Source organism: Canis lupus, chromosome 26, assembly GCF_011100685.1.
Source record: "Canis lupus familiaris isolate Mischka breed German Shepherd chromosome 26, alternate assembly UU_Cfam_GSD_1.0, whole genome shotgun sequence".
In the NCBI taxonomy this organism is placed as follows: Eukaryota; Metazoa; Chordata; class Mammalia; order Carnivora; family Canidae; genus Canis; species Canis lupus.
Window position 1 is genome coordinate 37,314,865 of NC_049247.1, and position 19,703 is coordinate 37,334,567.

General features: G+C 39.7%; 1 protein-coding gene across 2 annotated transcripts in view; it reads left to right on the forward strand.

The window, feature by feature from the left end:
* Nucleotides 1-19,703, forward strand: part of A1CF (APOBEC1 complementation factor) — an 82,742-nt gene that overhangs the window by 26,445 nt on the left and 36,594 nt on the right. For both annotated transcript variants that reach the window (XM_038576032.1, XM_038576033.1), the window contains exons 2-4: nucleotides 139-282; nucleotides 15,131-15,265; nucleotides 17,394-17,524. In XM_038576032.1, coding sequence (XP_038431960.1) covers nucleotides 184-282; nucleotides 15,131-15,265; nucleotides 17,394-17,524 — 365 coding nt within the window. In that variant the 5' untranslated portion in view covers nucleotides 139-183. The remainder of the gene's footprint in view (nucleotides 1-138; nucleotides 283-15,130; nucleotides 15,266-17,393; nucleotides 17,525-19,703) is intronic.

Here is a 19,703-nt window from a genome sequence, read left to right on the forward strand (position 1 = left end):
GTTTGTGTGTGGCTGTTTGTTGCTCTAACCTTAACAACTTATTTATAGAGAATGTTTCCTGAAGGTGTCCTTCATGAGAAGGACAAGTTTGGACGTGGCAACAGTAATTTACTTAATTTATCTTAAATTTGGTTTCAGTGAGCAACCCTAATTAACCTGATTTTTTGCTGATAATCACTCTCAATGGAATCAAATCACAAATCCGGGGATGGATTGAGCGGCACCCAGAAGGAAGCAGCCCTCCGCGCACTGGTCCAGCGCACAGGATATAGCTTGGTCCAGGTAGGAACTTCTTGTGACATCTGCTGAGATCCACCACTGAATTCGCTGAATGGTGGGAATATTCCTGGTCCCAAGATGCAAAATATGAATGGTCTGCTGTGTAACTCTCAATGGATGTTCTTTCCTGGGGCGGGGGGGGTGGCGGGGAGGGAGGAAGAAGTCACATCATTTCTGTGTTGTAGGTAACCCTACAGGTGATGTTCTTTCTACTCCGGGTTATCAGCTTAACCTTAACTGGTCATTTGAAAACAGAATCCATGTTCACAGTCATAGAGACTATCGTAGCTTTAAAAGACTGCTTTGGTATATGAGAAGGCAATTGGAATTCACTACCCAAAGTGGTTCTATGGCGTAGAACCACGCTACTGTTTCAAGAATCAGCAGAGAACAAACTATCCTGGAACTAGCCTTAGTTTCCAGAGAGATTCCCTACTGCAGAAGCAGGAAGACTTCCAGATGTGGGATCCCAGGAATGACCATTTGATCACCCTACCTATTCCCCAATGTTTTCTTGTAATGCCTACCCAGCTAAGTTTAGGATCCATAAGAATTTCTCTCCATGTTCAGTATTTTTAGAAAGGAAAAAGTCCTAAAACTGACTATTCATAGACATTGGTTGTTAAGAATTGTACATATATTTTTGCTGTTTCTATGGAAGTCTCCTTTGGAGAGGTTATAACACATTAAAAATAAAGCTAGTATTAGACATATTAACGATCTTACTTGAAGAAATATTGTTCCCCTTTTTACAGTTAAGACAAAGTATTTTCATTCTCAGCTATAGTCTTTCATATATACTTTTTGAACTTAACCAAACCCATATGCTATGACAAATACAAATTTCATTTGGATAACTATAAAACATACAGCATCCTTTGTCAGATTGTTACAAAGTATAACATTATGTTAGAAATTTTACCAAAAATAATTGAATTTTTCTTTTTACTTTCTTTTTGTCTGAAACACTCAAGCAGAAACAGTGGTAGTAGAAAGCATTTAAACCCTTTGAAAAGCAATTTATTAATATTTATATACAAAGATGTTTGCCTTCTGGAAATAAATCTGGAATGGTCCGAAATATAATGATAGGGATACATATAAACCTATCTAGTGTGGCATTATTTATAGTAACTCAAGATCACCAACCTAAATGTATAAAAGAACATTATTAAGTAAGCTATGAATATATAATCATTACATTCAACAAGCAGAACTTGATGAGAATTAACCACAAAGCAATGTAAATTGTCTATTTAATTTTATTCTAAGCACGCTCTTCCTTTTCCCCCAAATGAAATTCAGGGGAAGTCTCATGACTTTTCTAGTAACATTCAGGTAAAAAAATAAAATAAAAATAAAAAATCTTCCACTAAATAATAATATGTCTAGTGCAGGATAATAGAAACTTCAAAGTTATAGCTATTTACTTTTCCAAATATGTAAGAGTAGAGGGGGATTTCTATTTCGTCCTTTATGCTTTCAGAAGCACAATTTCCATGCCAGTCTGCTAACTATATTTTCTGACTCAGAGCTCAAGTAGAAGGAAGGGATCAAAGCGAAGGAGAGGAGGCAGGGTGTGCTTGACCAATAGTCAGTACTGGACTCTCTGGGCCCAGCAGGTAGGCTCATCAGAGACATCCTTAATTCCATTGTTGGGCATCTCCCACCTGGCTCCGCTCTCCTCTGTCCGGCCACTTCCCTGGGCCTCCGACTCCTTCTACACAGCTCTTTTTGACACACCAAGCAGCCCTCTTGGGGAAGACAGAAGAAACCCCGTGGCTCCTACATGTGGCCAAACTCTAGTCCCCTAGAAGTACTCACACATTCTATGACCGGTAAAACCGGAAGTACAGTTGCCAAAAAGCAACCGCCTCTCCTTCTCACCAACATCAAAGCAGGAGAATCCATTGCTCTCACCATTGGGAATTTCAAGACTGAAACACCACACCAGCCTAATGTGTTCCCAAATACAGGGAATGCCTATCAAGCTCTCTGAGTGATTTCCTTATTTCTGCTGTCTCAGGTAAACTGAGATGCACCTCACAATTCCTCTCACTTGGTGGAAATTAGGATCCACAATTCACCACCATTCATCATTTAGATGAACTCCAAAAACTCCTCTCAAATTCCTCCATTGCTTTCCTAAACTCAAGGATAGGGAGCAGGGAGGAGGTGTTCAGTCAAGAATGTTAAGCAATTATAGCAGCTTCTTGCTACCTTCTCATCCTGCTTGGTGGTCCAGGGGTTTGGTTTCATATCCAAACCAGAGGCCAAAAAGAGTCCCATCCATCTTAAAGTCCCATTGCAAACAAAATAGTATTTGGCCATTAAGTGATCATTAAAAAAAAAAAAACAACAACTCTGCAGGACAGAGAACTGTAATATATTATTATAGCTATGTACAAAGTTTACAAATAATATATTTTTTAAAGACTCACATAGCAGTGGAGATAATTTTACAAACCAAACACTAGGAGTTAAGAACATTTGCACTATAGAGGAAGAGAAACCAATAGGACTATTTTACTTTCATAATTAAAAATGTTTCCCAATAAAATAGCCCCAAAAATATATGATCGATCTGCATATTACTTTGAACTTATATATTCAATTACATTCAGAAAATGTTAATAATGAAACCACAAGTTAATAGCAACTAAGTAATAGTAAACATTTAGTGGGCACCTCTATTCTAACTAGTTTGTATAAATTCATTCATTTAATCCTTACAACAACACCAATCATCTCCAGTTTCCAGATAAGAAAAACAAGGCACAAGGAGGTTAGGTACCTTGCCCAGGATTTACAGGCTATAATTACACTGCTACTGGCCAGAACTTCCAGCAAGATTTACAAAACTAAGAGCTATTAAAGTACGATCTTTATGATTGAAATTTTAGAGATTAGCAAGACAGGACATGCAAAAAAATATTTTGTGAGCCTAAACTTTTAACAGGATTCACTTTGAGTAGCACTATCTCTTTGCTACCAGAATGACTAATTGGGAAATGACTAATTCAGAAATTCTTCCATAATGTAAAACCTAGAATTCTAAAACCTAGCTATCCAGATCTAATGCCTCTAATCAAGATCTAAATACATAAACGACTCAATCATTTTGAATGAATTGAAAAAATCCTCCTGATTCGGCTGCAGAGTACAGGAAGTCACCCAAGACTTCAAATTGGAGACCTGTGGGTTAGCCTGCTCTTTGCCACAGGCAAGTTGTATGATCTTCAACGTGTACCTTAATCCCTCTCACCCTTAATTTCCAGAATACTGGCAAGGTCCTACCCCCACTCTACTAGTCATGGTGTTGCAATCCTGGTATCTGCTCAATCTAGTCTCTGGTCAGCAGCCTGGATTAACTGGCTCGAAGAGAAGAGCACATGGGAGGTACAGCCCCAGTGTTTGGGGATTTAGGGGAGACTCTTCAGCCTTTTCCATACATACATCAGCCTTCAAAAAAGAGGGCAGCATCAGGTTTCCTTTTTAAAAAATCTCTGCAGCACATATACTAAAAAATCTCTGCACAAAAAGTTAAAGAAACATCTTAAGACAATTCAGGGAGCATACCCATAAAAAGACCATTTAAAATTTTATGGTATTTGCTAAATTAGGTTTTTTTTTTTTAAATTAGGTTTTGAAGGATCTATTTTTGTTGGATCTTCACAGCCTCTGAGATTGAACATGAATACTTGCAAAACAAGAATTCGAAAACCAGAGAGTAACTCATTTGTGCTCTCTTATCACTAGCAGGACAAATACAGCCGTCAAAAATAGAATTTTGCAGGTTACTTAATAACGTGAGCCAGTTTTATATGCCAACTGATGCAACACTTGGTGCCTGTGAGGGTTTGAATTATTTAAAATATATATATATACCACCAAGTACATCTTTGGATATTGATAGCTGGAAATTTTCCGAAGTGCCTTGGAGAATAAAAGCAAGTTAATGCCATACCCTGTGTTTAGTCGACACTCAATAAATAATGATAAAAAGTGTGTAATGTTGACAAGTTAAACCTTCAGCTTCATACTTGCATCAGCGCCACATAGCCATATTTTGGAAGGAAGTATGCTGCGATATTACTTTGTCAACAGTCTTTGTCTCCAGACAATGGAATTGTGTGTGGTGCTTTTTTCCCCCAACTTTTTCATTCTTAACTGAACTTGCCAGGTTTCCTAAAACAAATATGGTTTTGAGAGTCAAAGAGAAAAAATCAGATTATGCTAATCCTTTCTCCAAGAATGCGTTAATGATGTGGGTCATAGGCTCTGACCTATGATGATCATTCCATCTGGAATTTTCTCCTTAATGCCAGAAAAACACATTTTCATAGATGAGCATTTTCAAAAAACTTCCCACCCAAAGTGTGATGAGTTTACATCAATTTTAATTCTAGTAAAACTAAAACTAGAAATATATTTAATAAAGATCACCCTCAAGTAGTCCAAATATTTTTAAAAGTAGGATACTTTGTCACGTTATTTTAAAATATTTATCATATGTATCATGTATTTACCATACTTACATATTATTTCTAAATAATTTAAAATATGGTGTGTATTAGCACTGTTGTCCCATTACCCTGATAATTTTCTAAAAATCACTATGACACAAAGTTTTATGAAGTATGACAGTCCCGTTGTCTTTAGTATGCATAAAGGATTTTTTATTTTTCTGTTTTGTTTCTTTAGTCCCTCTTATTGAAGACAATGTGTTAGTGGAAAGCCTTGGGATTATAGAAGTATAAGATGTAGCATCTGCCTTAAAATGCATACAAAGTAGTTGGGATGAAAGTGAGTTTATCCAAAATTAAAAATGGTGACATAAGACCCATTAAGTGAGCAATACAGCTGTGAGTGCCCCCTTTCTGTATGGAACCATAAAACTGACCATGCCCTGACCTAATGAGTGGAGACAAATATTTAGACATAAGGATGTCTATCAGAATGGAATTTATAATGTCAAACATTAGATATATCCTAAAGGTCCAATAAAATATTACTCGTCACATAAAATAGGGTCACCTTCCTATTTCTCAATTATATAGACATGTAGAACTAGAATTTCAAAGAAAGACATAGAGAGACATCCAAACAAGAATGTTCACCTAAAAATGGGAATGTAAAACTGTATATAGCTTCTAGATAATATTCTGAGAAATTCTTTACACACAGTAAAACTACTGGAAAATAATAAAACATAATTACTGATTAGAGTGTTTTTTCTTGCTTGATGCTCTTTTTTCCCAAACTTTCTATAATGAGTATGGACTATTTTTATTATAAGGGAAAAAACATCTCATGAAGTGGAAACTGTTCTTAAGTGGCATTCAGTCGGCAGTCAAAAAATTGGGAAACTTTCATGGAGAAAACCTCATTACTGAAGGTACAGGACAGGTCCCTGGTCTTTGAAAGGCTGGTCTTTCAAATCTTTGTAATGATTGGACATTTGCTTAATATTGATATCGTTCAACCTGTTCATTCCGCAGTCAGAAAACAAGCCCCAGGGTTATACAATTCAGTAGAGACACAAGCCGGAGGCCAACCAAGGGAGCCAGGACTCCAATTTGGCCACTGCAGGTTTTTATTGACTGCAGGCTACAAGTAATTTTTCTCTTTTTCAAAGAGTTGTCTTTTAACAAGCCAAAAATATCAACTACCTGGCCCTTTACAGAAAAAAGTTTGCTGACCTCGACTCTAGGGCTTACGCTAGTACTTTGTTTGAGAAGCTAATCCACAGTTTCTAATGCAAAGTCCCCACAGCATGAATGAGGGTTTAAACTCCCTTCTAGAAGCAGGTACGCCCTCTTGGTTCCAACCGCTCCTGCAGCTCAAGCCTGAGCCCTCATTCACTCAGCCCTCCGCTGACTCCACAAAGAGGGACACGGTTCCTGCCTTCATGAAGATTGTCCTCGAGGGGAGGCAGAAAATAATCTAGTAAAGGAACCCCAAAAATCCCAGCTCATGGTCAGTGCCATGAGTATCATAAATCGGGTGGTGTGACAGAGAAAGCAGGTGACCCTTTTCAAGCAAGAGGACACTGATGCTGGCACTTGGAGGACGAGCACAAAAAATGAACCCTCTAAGGAGTCAGAGACAAAACAGTGTCCGTAGCAGAGGTGGCCACCTGGGCGGTACGTGTAACAGAATTATTTCTAAGGTGCACAGCATTTTTGAGTAGTAAAGACATTAGTATATCTTAATTTTGAAGACCCAGTAAGATTCCACCAGATAAATAAGAGAAATGAGTGGGCTCCATCCTCCCCCTTCTTCTATTAATCAGCCTTGAGGCTGGGATCCAGGGAACGGTTCCCTCAGCGAGAAACAAAATACAGCTTAATTCCCACCCCTCAAACTCTGCTTGCTGTGCATGTTCTCTTATGTGGAATTTCAATACGACCACAGATTTTAATTAGAGTTTGCTTATCTCCTCAACAAATATGTGCAAGTCATAAGGCAGAAAGGATAGTGCTAGATCCATATGCATGGAATTAGGATACCACCCTTCTCCTAGGGGTGCCCCAGATTAACTCCCTTCATCTCTCTGGTTTTGTACAAAGGGCTTCAATCATTTTACTTGGGGAGTTCTCAAGCTGCAATTTGTTTCTTATGAATAATGCAATGAAAATATGCCACTTAGCGTCCCAGTGTTTACAACCGGCTTCATCTAGATGAGCACAGTGAGAAGCAGATGAAAGAACACTGTGGCATCGACATTCTTTTCCATCCACCGCACAAAAATCCTAGGAGCAGAAATAGGAGTTTGACTTCATGGTAAAATATAGCTTCCCAAGTCCTACTTTTACTTCCATTGCCTGATAGCACCTGCTCACGTCCCTGCTAGCGAAGGACTTCAGTCATTCACCAAGTGTGTTGACATTAATTCTTTAAATAGGTAGACTAAGCATGAGAACAGGATGGGGCCTGTAGGTCATCACAGACACGTGTTTCCCTCAGCTTATCAGCCCAGCCACCCACAGACCAGCTTTAAAACTCCTAAGAAGCCTTTGCTTCTACTAGCCTGGAATGCCAAAGCATGGCGTGGAAGACTCCAAATGAAGGAACAGCTCTGTGACCCTTTTTGTGGAAAATGTAGGCCTGTGGGCCTGACAGGTGACTGGAAATTCAGGATCCCAAGAAATAGAAATGTATTCCCGAAGCTATTTCTCCTCAAACAGCCTAGTAGAGAATTGGTTATAGATGAGCTCTTCCGTGGAAGGTTCAAAATGTTTGCACACTCTGAGAGCATTTTCCCCTCAACGAGAAGCACGCAGGGTTTTCCATTTAAAAATAGGTGGGAGCTTCATGACTCAGGCATATAGAAGCAAGGACAGCTCTCGGGGGCTGTGGAGTTTGCTTGCAGGCAAAGTCAGCATTTCTGAAATTGCTATTTAATACTGATCAAAATAAGTATTAAGCATTATCCAAATAAGTCTTTTTAGTAATGAACCAAATATAAGTGACTCTTCCTCTTCAGAACCTAAAACCCTCCCATGGGATTCAAAGCTAGCTAGCTAACATAGGCGAGGACAAAAACAGTCGGATCGCAATGCTACCCAATCGTGAGATTTGCACAGGATTTCAGCAGTTGTGCTTCTTTTTAACATCGTGTCAGAGGTGCAAGAGAGAGAGAGAGAGAGTAGAGAGGATGCTGAACGGGACAATGGCATCACATTAAATCACTTTGAATCTCAGAGTAAGAATTATTCTATGGCTGACCCTTGAACAGTGGGGGTTGGGGTGCCGACCCAGCCCCCACAGTTCAAAACTCTGCCTGTTAACTTTTGACCCCCCCAAAACCAGAATCACTATTAGCCCACTGCCGACCAGAAGCCTCACTGATAACAAGCACAGCTGATTAGCACACAGTTAGTATGTTGTATTATATATCCTGCCTTCCTATAATAAAGCCAGAGAGACGCTAAGAAAATCCTAAGAGAAAATATTTTTACAGCTCTGTTAAAAAAACAAAAAACAAAAAAATGCACGTAAATGGGCCTGTAGAGTTCAAATATGTGTTGTTCAAGGATCAACAGCATTTTGGATTCTCTTTCAAAACTTGTGATAAGAAAAAGTTAGTTGTGGGAGGAAGGTCTTGAACACCTCCCCAGCCCCTGCCCAGCTTCTTAAACACAGAGAACGGGACACGGGCTTAGAGGTTTTAGGAGGCAACAAGCCTAGCTGGAAGGCGGTCACGATTTCTCGCTTTGCAATTGTTTTTATAGTCACCTTCCAGGCGTGGGAAAGGATCCTGATACTGTGCTTATAAGAATGATTTATATTTTATATAGATATAGATATCTTTAAGAAAGGAAATCAGTGCAAAGAAAGTCAATTAGTAATAGAACAGGTGTCAAGCAGACCTATGCAACCGGAGAACACATTGATTTTTAAAATCCCTACAACATTCCCTTTTTAAGGGTCCTTTTTGACTAACTCATGAAACGGTCTCTGAACATCTTCCTGCCATCAACTGTGGGGGGAAGGGCAGCCTCCCTTTCACAAGCGTCTGACCCCCTTACATTGAGACCTTTGCTATTATAACCCGGTCAGCCCCGTCCCTCTATAAACCAAGACTTTAAAGTCAGGAAAGGCTAAGCACCTTGCCAAATCCCTCAGCTTGTCAGAACCTAAAACTCATGGGGGATTTGGTTAGGAGAATAATCACTGCATAAAATCCTCTCATGCTAAAAAAAACAAGTGCATTAGGTAGAATTCTTCTGGGCCTATGTTGAGAACATAGGACAGTAGGACAGGACAGGAGGGCAATCACCCAAACCAACGTTCTTCTTCTGCACGGGGGCAAATGTCTTCATTTGTATGTGGACAACTTTATATAATTTAACCAGATTTCCATCTACTATTACATTACTCAACTCAAAAAGGCAAATTTTATCTATAATAAAAAGTTGGATGGGCCTCTTGAATAAATTACATGTGCTGAAAGGTAAAAGTCCCAAATGGATAAAGGAGTCACCAAAGCTTTCACCCAGTTATTTCTGGGATGGAATGGAGAGGCCCTGAACACTGCAGGAGTGTGTCAACACACACACACACGCAGAGCCAAAAGGGAGCGTGAACACGGCAAATCTGGTCTCATGCAAATAGGTGCTGTGCGGTTCCTCGTAAGGTGGACTTCATTGCAAAATGGGAATGCAGGGTCTTAGAAGTGAGTTGGCATTTCACTCTTCCTCTTGTGTAAAAACAGGCACACTCCAAAAAGTGTTTCTGATTTTGAATTTTGTGTCAGGATACCCTTGAATCTAATATTCCCATTCATTGGTCAAAAACGAGTATTATGAAAAGCTTTACGAAAGATAAGCTACACTTAAGGCTGTTTGCTTTTGAATACTTCAAATAGTGAGATACTGAATTCCGAAAGAGTAGTTTGCAGCACATAATGCTTTAAGGGAAAGGGCACGTATTACAGATTATTAAATGCATCATCTGATATCATAAATTAGTTCTGCCTCTGTAAGACAGTGAACAACCTGAGATGCTATTAGGAATATTTTGCTACGGAATAGGGCTTCAGTTGTCAGCTTTCCAAAGTGAAATGAGAACATGATTCTTAATTTGCTGAAAGTCATTTTCATGGAAGAACCACATTGAACATTTCTTTCCTTAAGGTCAAATGTAAGGGCTCTGTGGAGAGTGAAACAAATAATTGTCAAGAGCCAAATCTACATGCATTTTTCTTTGTGATTTTTGCTATAAACACATGCCACCAATAATACGATTCAGAATCCATTAAATCAGCTATTTCTATTCAAGTTAATTCTAAAGGTAAACTTTTTCTCGCTTACAGAAGTGGAAAAGCCACAGGTTTTATATGGTAGTTACATGTTTTCTAATGTACAATAAAATGCGTACCTATTAAGATAAACCAATGGCCTATAAACCACCTAATATCTCACACACTGTACTTTCAGAAACATTAAACTATATCAGGATAAACCTAAATTTATATTTACCTATTATGTTCATGCTTTAGCTTTTCCTTCCTAGTTTCCAGATGTAGTCTCACATCTCTATAAATTTTAACATCCTATTTACTCAGCCTTTATACCACGATTATTATTGTTCCTCCTATTTTTAGAAAAATAATACCTAACATGCCTATTGGCTATGCTTTGTAAGTGCTGTAAAAAATAGAGCTAGTAAGGGTAAGGTCAAATTCCACAGCATATAAGTTAGAGAAACTCTGTTTTTTAAAATTTCCCAGCCTAAAATAGAGGTGGCCAACCTGAGGTCACTGATCTTATGATGTGAAGGTGAATGAATAATACGCAAGATAGATCATTATCTTCAGAATTAACAAAATGAGTGTTCCCCAGAGCACTGTCTGTTGGCCTCATGGGACAAAACGTTTCTTAGCAGACCAATGGTAAAATCACATCTAAGAGGACCCTTTTGGTTCATCTAAGTACTCTTAGATTTGCCCTGAAGTCTATGACACATGAGATCTATAGGTGGTATATAGGGGGAATAGAAATAATGTCTAATAAAGAACTTTATCCAATCTCACAAATCAATAACTGGGAAAACATGGTATTAAGTCACAAACTTCAAAAGACACAGTCCTGACACACATTCTCAATACACAGACATTGGCTGTTGAAAACAGTCTCCAAGAGTCTGGCCACAGAACCAATGTCCTGGGCATGGCCCTGGTGCTCGCCATGCTTGCAAAGGCGACAGATGCCACCGAGCACAAGTGGATTGTCCAGCACCCGAGCTAAGAGGAACAGAAATAAATAGAAACATAGCTGGTTGGAAAATGGCAACAGAGCATCTGAAAGCAGTTTAAGAAGGGAATGTACACAACTTCTTCCCCTTGGCAAGAAAAAACAAAGGACCAAAGAGAACCACAAAGTGGATTACAGATAATTTCCGAAGAGTCATTCAAGGAATGGAAATTACTGCTCAGGAAACTTAAGAGAACCAGACTGTATAGGGGTTTATTAATTAATCTCCTCCCAGGTTATAGATGGGCTCACTTAGAGGAGACAACAAACCATGTGGTCTCCATGTTTGGAGAAAGTAAAAAGTAGGCACAGCACAACACAAAGAATTATGAGACTCATAAGCCTGAGAAAAATGCCATCATGACTTTGGATGGCACGTGCGCCAGGAAATTCACCGCACTGGGAATCAGAGGACCTTCAGTCTAGTGTCATGCAACAAATTAAACCAGTGTGACTGCAGGCAAGTCACATGATATCTCTGGTCTCAGTTTCCTTATCTGCAAAATGAGCGTACTGGGTTAATATATGAACCAAAGAAAAGTATTAATACAAGCGTAGGCTTGGGATTCAGATTTTGTCTTTGTTACTTACAGTTTAAGTGACTTTGAACTCAGTCTATGCCTTGGATTCCTCATCTATAAAATGAATAGTATCATCCCCACAGCTTTGTTGAGGAGATTGAATGAGTTAATACATCAAAAGGCCCTGAGTCAATTAGAATTAACTGTTGTGGATTTTTGGGGTTTTTGTTTGTTTGTTTGTTTTCGCTGCTGTTACTATTACATGTAAGTAACAGAAGTCCACTCTGGCCGATTATGCAGAAAAGGAGTTCATTGAATGTTTGTGGAAACTTTAATTTGGAGAATTAGATTTAAGAGTAAGTGTTCAGGAGGGTTTTGAAGGTTTTTAGGAAACCACATTGCAAATCAGGAATGATAAGAAAATGTATCATGGGGTGCTCAACACTGAAGTTTGCACCGTTATGATTTCTGCACCAGCACTCAATTTTACTTTATTGCAACCATCACTATCCGAGCTGCAAAAGAAGCTGGAATAGCAAGTATTTGGCCTTTTTTAACTCTTGTAGAAAAATGCGATTTGGCTCAGATTCCCTGGATGTATAAAAAGGTCAGATGCCAGGTGGCCAAAATGAACTCAGTCCATTTGGTCTCATGCTAAGATTTATTGCTTACAATCATTTATGGAAGTTTGGGTGGTTTGATTCATCATCAAGAAGATGGTGTACATCATTTCTTAAAGACTCTATGATCCCATAGTGAATGGCTTAAAATATCTGTGCCAGAGGGACTTTCAAATACTCTTGATATATAAACTGAGTTACTAGGTAGGCGTAGGATCCAGTATGTGACTTACACCCACTGGATTTATAGTTAGAATTACGACCGCAATGTTTAATTTACATAGTTGAAAGTTTCTATCTATTTATGTGCCAGGAGAGGGAGTAAATGGTTTCCAAGTCTTTGATTAGAAAAATAAAAGTTCCCAAAGTTTAACGAACATTCTCTCACGAGAAACAAAAACCTATATTCTTCCTCTCTGAGCTATTAATACATGTGTGCTACTAGGGGAATGCATCCCACGAGAAGGACATCAGCCAGGAGGGGAAAGAGCCATTATAACTGGGCTTTATCTATTTTAAACTCCTCAACTATAAAAACAGGGCCAGAAATACTAGCACTCCAGCTCCCAACTGTCCTTTCTGAGTAATGGACAGCTATTCTAATTCCATGACTAACGCCCAGCACTGTCTTAAATTGGCCTGGGCTGCCACCACTGGTGCATTCCAAGCCCAGTGGGCGGTTCGTAGAGCAGATTTCCCCCGTGAGTGGACTTCAGGGCGTCTCTGAACCAGCCAGACTCTGTAATCCCAAAAAAATACCCTTGGGGAATTTTTGTCAAGTGTTTATAGAAACCACAGAAAGACAATTAATAAGCTTTCCTGCCCAATCTTCTTGGCTCATAAGCAGAAGATCCTCCTATTAACGGGATGCGCACAAAAGAGTTCGGTGATATTTTTAGCAATTTTACCAAGAAAGAAAGTTGAAGGGAAAATTCAAAAGGTCAGTCTGTTGGTTGCCTATTTACTTTGAAACTATCAGACAAAGCCTGTCAAATCAGAAATTCTGGAATAGCTGCTTTAGTATTATGGGATGAAAATTTGTTTTTTTCAAACTGAAGAATAAAAATACTACCAAATTTATACACATTTATTCCAGTGATCCATTGAGTAGATTTCTAGACCTCTAGACATTTAGCATACAGAAATGGCCTCAGAGGGGTCGTCATCAACAAAATGGTCAGGGTCAGACAAAGCAGGTGGATTTTTAGTTTGGCAATAGAAATATACCCCCTGATAAGCAACGGATATCAACTATGTCCTTCCAAAACGTGTGTAATAGAATGATTGGAAATTGGAAAGGATTTTAAATGCAGCAGAGAGTTGCATGCAATTTAATGGCATGATCTTTTTTTTTTTTTTCCTGAATGAGTATGTAAAGGTATGGATCTGTTATAAACAATTAGGCTTCCATATAACAAGGCAGATGTGGGGATTAAACTGATGGTCTCTGAAACCAGACTGCCTGGGTTCAAATCCTGGCTTTGCCTCTTCCCAACTACGTGACCTCAGCAAATTACTTAATCCCTTTGGGCTTCAGGGTTTTCTGTAAAGTGAGAACAGCAGTAGTCTTTAATCCGTTGAACAGTGACAGCAGTGTCTGGCGAGTGGTAAATGTCATACAGGTTTTGGTGAGAAAATAAGTAACTAGAACTTTTAATATATCTTTGAAAATATCAACTTCATGTTTTTCAGAAAATTCTTGGTTGAGATAGATCTCATTGAATCCTTAAGACATTTTTCTTCCCCTGGAAGAATAAAACATTTTATTTCTCAGTGGTACAAAAGTTATCGTTGCTGCTAGATGATTCCGCAAGAATATAGGGGGAAGAAAAAATGCAAGAGCTCTTGAGGCAAATATTAAAATATTTAGTGAAATAAGTAAACACCCAGTTGTTTGGAGGCAAAAAAAATAATTGAGATCGAATACCTTTCTGACACCTTTTTTTTTAGTTTAAAGCAATATGATATAAATTAGGAATAAAAAAATGATCACAACTCTCCAGTTGTGACATAATTTACACTGTGAACCAAAAGCCTTTGTGCTAATACTTCTAAAATAATTGAAAAAGTCCCAAGTTGCTGTATATAAAGATTTAACAGTGAAACTGGAAGCTGCTCTATCTTTGATTTTAAACAAACTATCATATAAAACAATGTCTTTAAACAACTAACATATGACTTTTAAGAATACACATAGAAAAGCAAACAAATTTAATTTCAAGTCCCTCACTGGCTACCCCTAACAGGAGCCAGTCCACTTCTTCAGATGTTCATCTTCACAATGTTTCTATTTAGGGGCTCACATGGCCTTGCTTGGCACATGAGACAGCCCAAATCCAGGGGGCCAAGAAGAGAACTAGAAACTATTGACTGCATATCACATGCCTAGAACAGTGCCATGCATATTTGATGTATCATCTCCTTTAATCAAAAAGCCAATACTATCTCCTCTTTGATTATGATAATACTGAGGATCTAAGAAATTAAGTCATTTGCCCAAAGCCCCAAAGCTAGTGAGTCATGGAGCCAGGCAGCCCAGCTCCAGAGCCCTTACTGACGCCCCACAGAGACTCCATGTTACAGCAGGGCCCTGGATTCACAGCACAGTCAGAGCCTCTGATAATCAGGCTTTGGTGAGTTTGAATGACAGTAATTAATCTGTCCAGCACTTTTCACAACACTTCTCACAAGCAAGTTGCTGAAGCACGGAGCATGGTATTAAAATCCCAATAAATAAATAAATAAATAAATAAATAAATAAATAAATAAATAAATAAAATAAAATAAAATCCCCATAAAGGAGAACTTGATTTTATCCTCTGACCAGTTCACTATTACCTGTCAATGATAAATAGGTTCCTTATCATGATCATGAAAATAATTGAGGAACTTGAACTAAAGGTTTTATTGTTTTCTTCTCTGCCTCATACAATCCACCTGGAATTTGCAGGAAAATGGACAAAGAAAATATGGCGGCCCTCCACCGGGCTGGGATGCTGCACCCCCAGAAAGAGGCTGTGAAATTTTTATTGGAAAACTTCCCCGAGACCTTTTTGAGGATGAACTTATACCACTATGTGAAAAAGTGAGTCCAGAATTTAATATCTTTTCTTATCTTTCAAGGGAAAAATATTGCACACTTTGTTTAGCACTCATTCTTCTTGGTCGGTGGTGGCTTCTCTTCCAATTGCCATTCCTCAACATGGATAGGGCCAAACCCTTCCTGTTAGTGGCTGTCCCCTTATTGTCACTATAACAGGAAGACGTAGCTCTTCCTGTTATTTGACAGCTTGAACTACTGCTGCTGCTAACTTTCAAATTCTGATCCTTGATCTGTAGAGATGCACTGAGTTTGAGGCAAGATCCCATTCGATAATAATACAACAACCTCTCCAGAATAAGACATTGCTCCAACTTGACCTCTTAATTTGGCTTCCTAAAGCGTACTACGTTCCCATTCAAAGAGCGTGTGTGTGTGTTTGTCATGGCTCAAAGGTGTACCTAGACACTGACTCAGAATGAAATTTCCTTCCACAGGTTTGAATTTGTCTGCCCTAGTGCATCAATAAGATTAATAATGTGCTTTGTCAAAGTCATTATGTAATTAAGGAACATGTCCTTAGTTGTAATTCCAAGTCGCATATGGTCACTAAACCCAAAGTTACAGGGAGAACAGAAAATTAAAATTTATTTTCAATATTTTACCAAGCTGTGTTTCAACGACCACATTCCTGGAAAATTTAGAAAAATTCTAGTCTGGCTATTTCTTTCCCTAAATGCCAAAATCAGTTGTGTGTATGTGTATAACTCAGCCTCAGATTCAGAACTGCTCCTAATTTTATATGAATGATATCACTTGGCACATGCACAAATTATAAGGATTTAATCCTTTAAGAATTTTATATACTGAACTTGAAAATGAGCACCAAGAAACACCTGAAACAGATGAAGCATGCTTGAACTCTTTCTGAATGAGCCCGGGATAGATAAACGTCCACCACTGAGTACCCTGGGGTGGGGGAGGCTGGGTCAGGAGGTAACCAATCACTGAGGTAATAGCACACATTTAATAACACCTCTTCTCCCTGCATATGCCTCTCCTATCTATTAGGGCCACTCATCCTACAGCGGCCAGCAAGAATAAATTATTGAGTCTGGATTGCTGGAGAGCATTTGGGGTAACAGGAAGGAACAGTACGTAGGCAAAACAAAAGAGCTGGAGTCAGAGGGATAGAATGAGTGCCCGCCTTCTGTGGAGGTCCGGACCTTGGGCTGGTTATGTAAAACTAGCATCTACCTTCAGCCTACAGATAAAAAAAAAATATAATAAAAAATAAAATAAAATAAAATAAAATAAATAAAATAAAACAAGAATCTCCAGATCATCCTCTGAAACACATCTTCCCTTTGCATCTTGAGGTCATGGTGGGATAAAACTAAGAAATCAGTTAGCAAGGTTCCAAGTGAGCATCCTGGGTCTTTGTTTTAAATATCAGTGGTAGAGTATGACTAAATCTAGATTAAACTACAGAAACTTGAGAGGCCAAGGGAGAAGGCAAGGACTAATCTATCAAGAAACCGTGCTTCTGGGGCAGCCCGGGTGGCTCAGCGGTTTAGCACCGCCTTTGGCCCAGGGCGTGATCCTGGAGACCCGGGATCGAGTCCCACGTCAGGGTCCCAGCATGGAGCATGTTTGTGTCTCTGCCTCTTTATCTCTCTCTCGAATAAATTGTAAAGAAGAAACAGAAAAAAAAAAAGAAAAAAAGAAATTGTGCTTCTGATGATAAACTCATTTTTAGGTCCCAAGGACAGCGGATAAATCCACAGATAATTGTGTGATGAAAGGCCATTTGCACTTTACGGGATGAGCACTGGGTGTTATTCTGTAGGTTGGCAAATTGAACACCAATAAAAAATAAATTTATTATTAAAAAAAAAAGGAAAGGCCATTTGCTCTGTCGAAAACATATTCTGTGAAGTCAAGCTGAAATGCATTTGTATGCGCTTTCTTTATTTAACTTGACTTTGCCCATGAGTCAGATAACAGATCTGAACCCAGCATGAAAATATGCAAACCATTCCCCACAGGATGCAAATGCCAAATATGGCAGAGATAAGACTTCAGAAAACAGTGTGTATGTGTGTGTGTGTGTGTGTTTTCATTTGGAAGCACAAATGGACAAACATGGATTCTCTCTTTCTTTTACTTGTAGATTGGTAAAATTTATGAAATGAGAATGATGATGGATTTTAATGGCAACAATAGAGGGTATGCATTTGTAACTTTCTCAAATAGACAGGAAGCCAAGGATGCAATCAAGCAACTTAACAACTACGAAATTAGGTAAGATCTACCTCTTGTGGTTAAAAAAGTGAAGCAGACAATGCGCCTGTATCTGTTCTTCCATCAAACTTATCTAATACAGTCTATGCAAAAGACAGCCAGACTGGACATTTAAAAAAAAAAAAAAAAAAAGGAGTCTTTTCCTTGGTAAAAATCAATTTGATAAAATGTTTATTTAATGTCAACATTGCCTAAGGTACCAAGCTAAGTTTTGTGAAATGCTCAAAGAAACAAAAATCATTAATTCATCTGTTGCACGAATGTGCGTGTGATGGGCACTGTTCAAAATATTGGAAATTTCAAGATGCCTTTTCCTATCTTCGTCGTAAGCAAATGGAGATAGAAGATTTTTTAGGACTATGAAAATCATGAGGACTCTAAAAGAAGCAAATGAGACCAACAAAAAGCAGAACCAGACCTGTAAATACAGGGAACAACCTGATGGTTGCCAGAGGGGGGAGGAGGGGGGCTGGACAAAATGGGTGAAGGGGAGAGGGAGACACAGCCTCCAGTTATGGGGTAAGTCACCGGGACGAATGGCACAGCACAGGGCATGGAATCAAGGGTATTGTAATAGTGCTGTACGGTGCTGAGCAGAGGAAAATAGAGAAGCGGAATCACTGTGAAATGAATGTCACGTTGTGTGTCAGCTACACTTAAAAAAAAAATTAAGAATAAAAAAAGAAAACCACCTGTGAGGAGGTGGCCACTCTAACTTGGTGCATTTAAGAAAACAGTCTCCAGGGGCACCTGGGTGGCTCCACGGTGGAGAATCTGCCTTCGGCCCAGGCCGTGACCCCGGGGTCCTGGGATCGAGTCCCGCATCCAGCTCCCCGCAGGGAGCCTGCTTCTCCCTCGGCCTGTGTCTCTGCCTCTCTCATGAATAAATAAATAAAATCTTTTTTGAAAAGAAAAAAAAATACTCTCCAGGAAAGTACAATTTTACCTGAGACTTGAAAGCAAAGAGCCAGCCAGGACGGCCAGGTCTGGAGGAGGATTATTCCGGAGAATAAGAACAGCAAGTGCCAAGTCCCCCAAACGAGAACAAGCTCAATGTGTTGGAGAACAAAGCCGAGGAGGTAGAAACAGAGAGGAGACCTGAGGGCAGCGTCATCTGAGAGCCTTATGCTCCATGATTCAAGATCTGCCTTCTGCTCTGATAAAAAGGGAAAACATTCCATTAGATTCATGTGTTTTTTGTTTTTGTTTTTTTAGATTCATGCTTTTTAAAACAGAACTCTGGCTGTTGGACGCAGCATGGACTGTAGCAGGGAAGCCAGAGGGAAAGCGGGGAGTAGTCTAGGTCTAGACAAGGGATTGCAGCAGGTGCACAGGGGCTGGTGGTGCAGGTGCCGCAGGGGTCGGGCCTGGGGTCCGGCCCGGAGGTTGAACAGACAAGACCGGCTAAACATTGGATTTAGAGAGTGTGAGCGGTGTTAGAACTCAGGGAGGAAGGCGAGGATGTTGGTCCCAGCATCTGTGGATGAGGCGGTGCCCTTGAGGTGGGAAGACCGGAGGAATAGCCGGGACGTGGGGAGCTCAGTTTGGGGGAAGTCACAGTTGAGATTCGCATGAGACTTCCCCGGGGGAGCTGTTGAAGAGGGGACGGCGTGTACGATGTCAGAGCCAGGAGAGAGGTCGCAGGGCCAGCCAGACTTGGATGATACTGCAAATCATGGGACCAGTGGAAGCTTCCAGGGCATAATTGACCCTGTGCAGTCAATTAACTGGATTTTATCAACTGGAAACGGGGCCAAAGTATGAAATTGCCTGAGTCCTACAAGCTTCACCTACGGACGGAATTGTCCTAAATCATCTCTCAAAGGAAGCCCTGAGCCCCCTGGAAGAGAGACCCGTACAGCGGTTGAAAAGCAACAGCTTTGGGGTCGGACAGGCTTCACCCAAGTGCCGGCGAGTGGCTTTACCTCCCCGAGCCTCAGTGTCCTCATCCCGAAAGTGGGGCTACCACTAGGACGCACGTCAGAGCGGTGATTGGGGGGATACTATAGACTTTTAGACGTTTACCCCGGCGTCTGGAATACAGTAATGGGTCGAAGAATGATGGACCTCTTACATATTAGCACATTCAGCAATTCTAAGAAATAATTTTCATATGTTTCTGCGTCTCAAAACTGATGTCATCCTCAGCGTGAATACAGAGGGCTTCCCTGCCATTTAT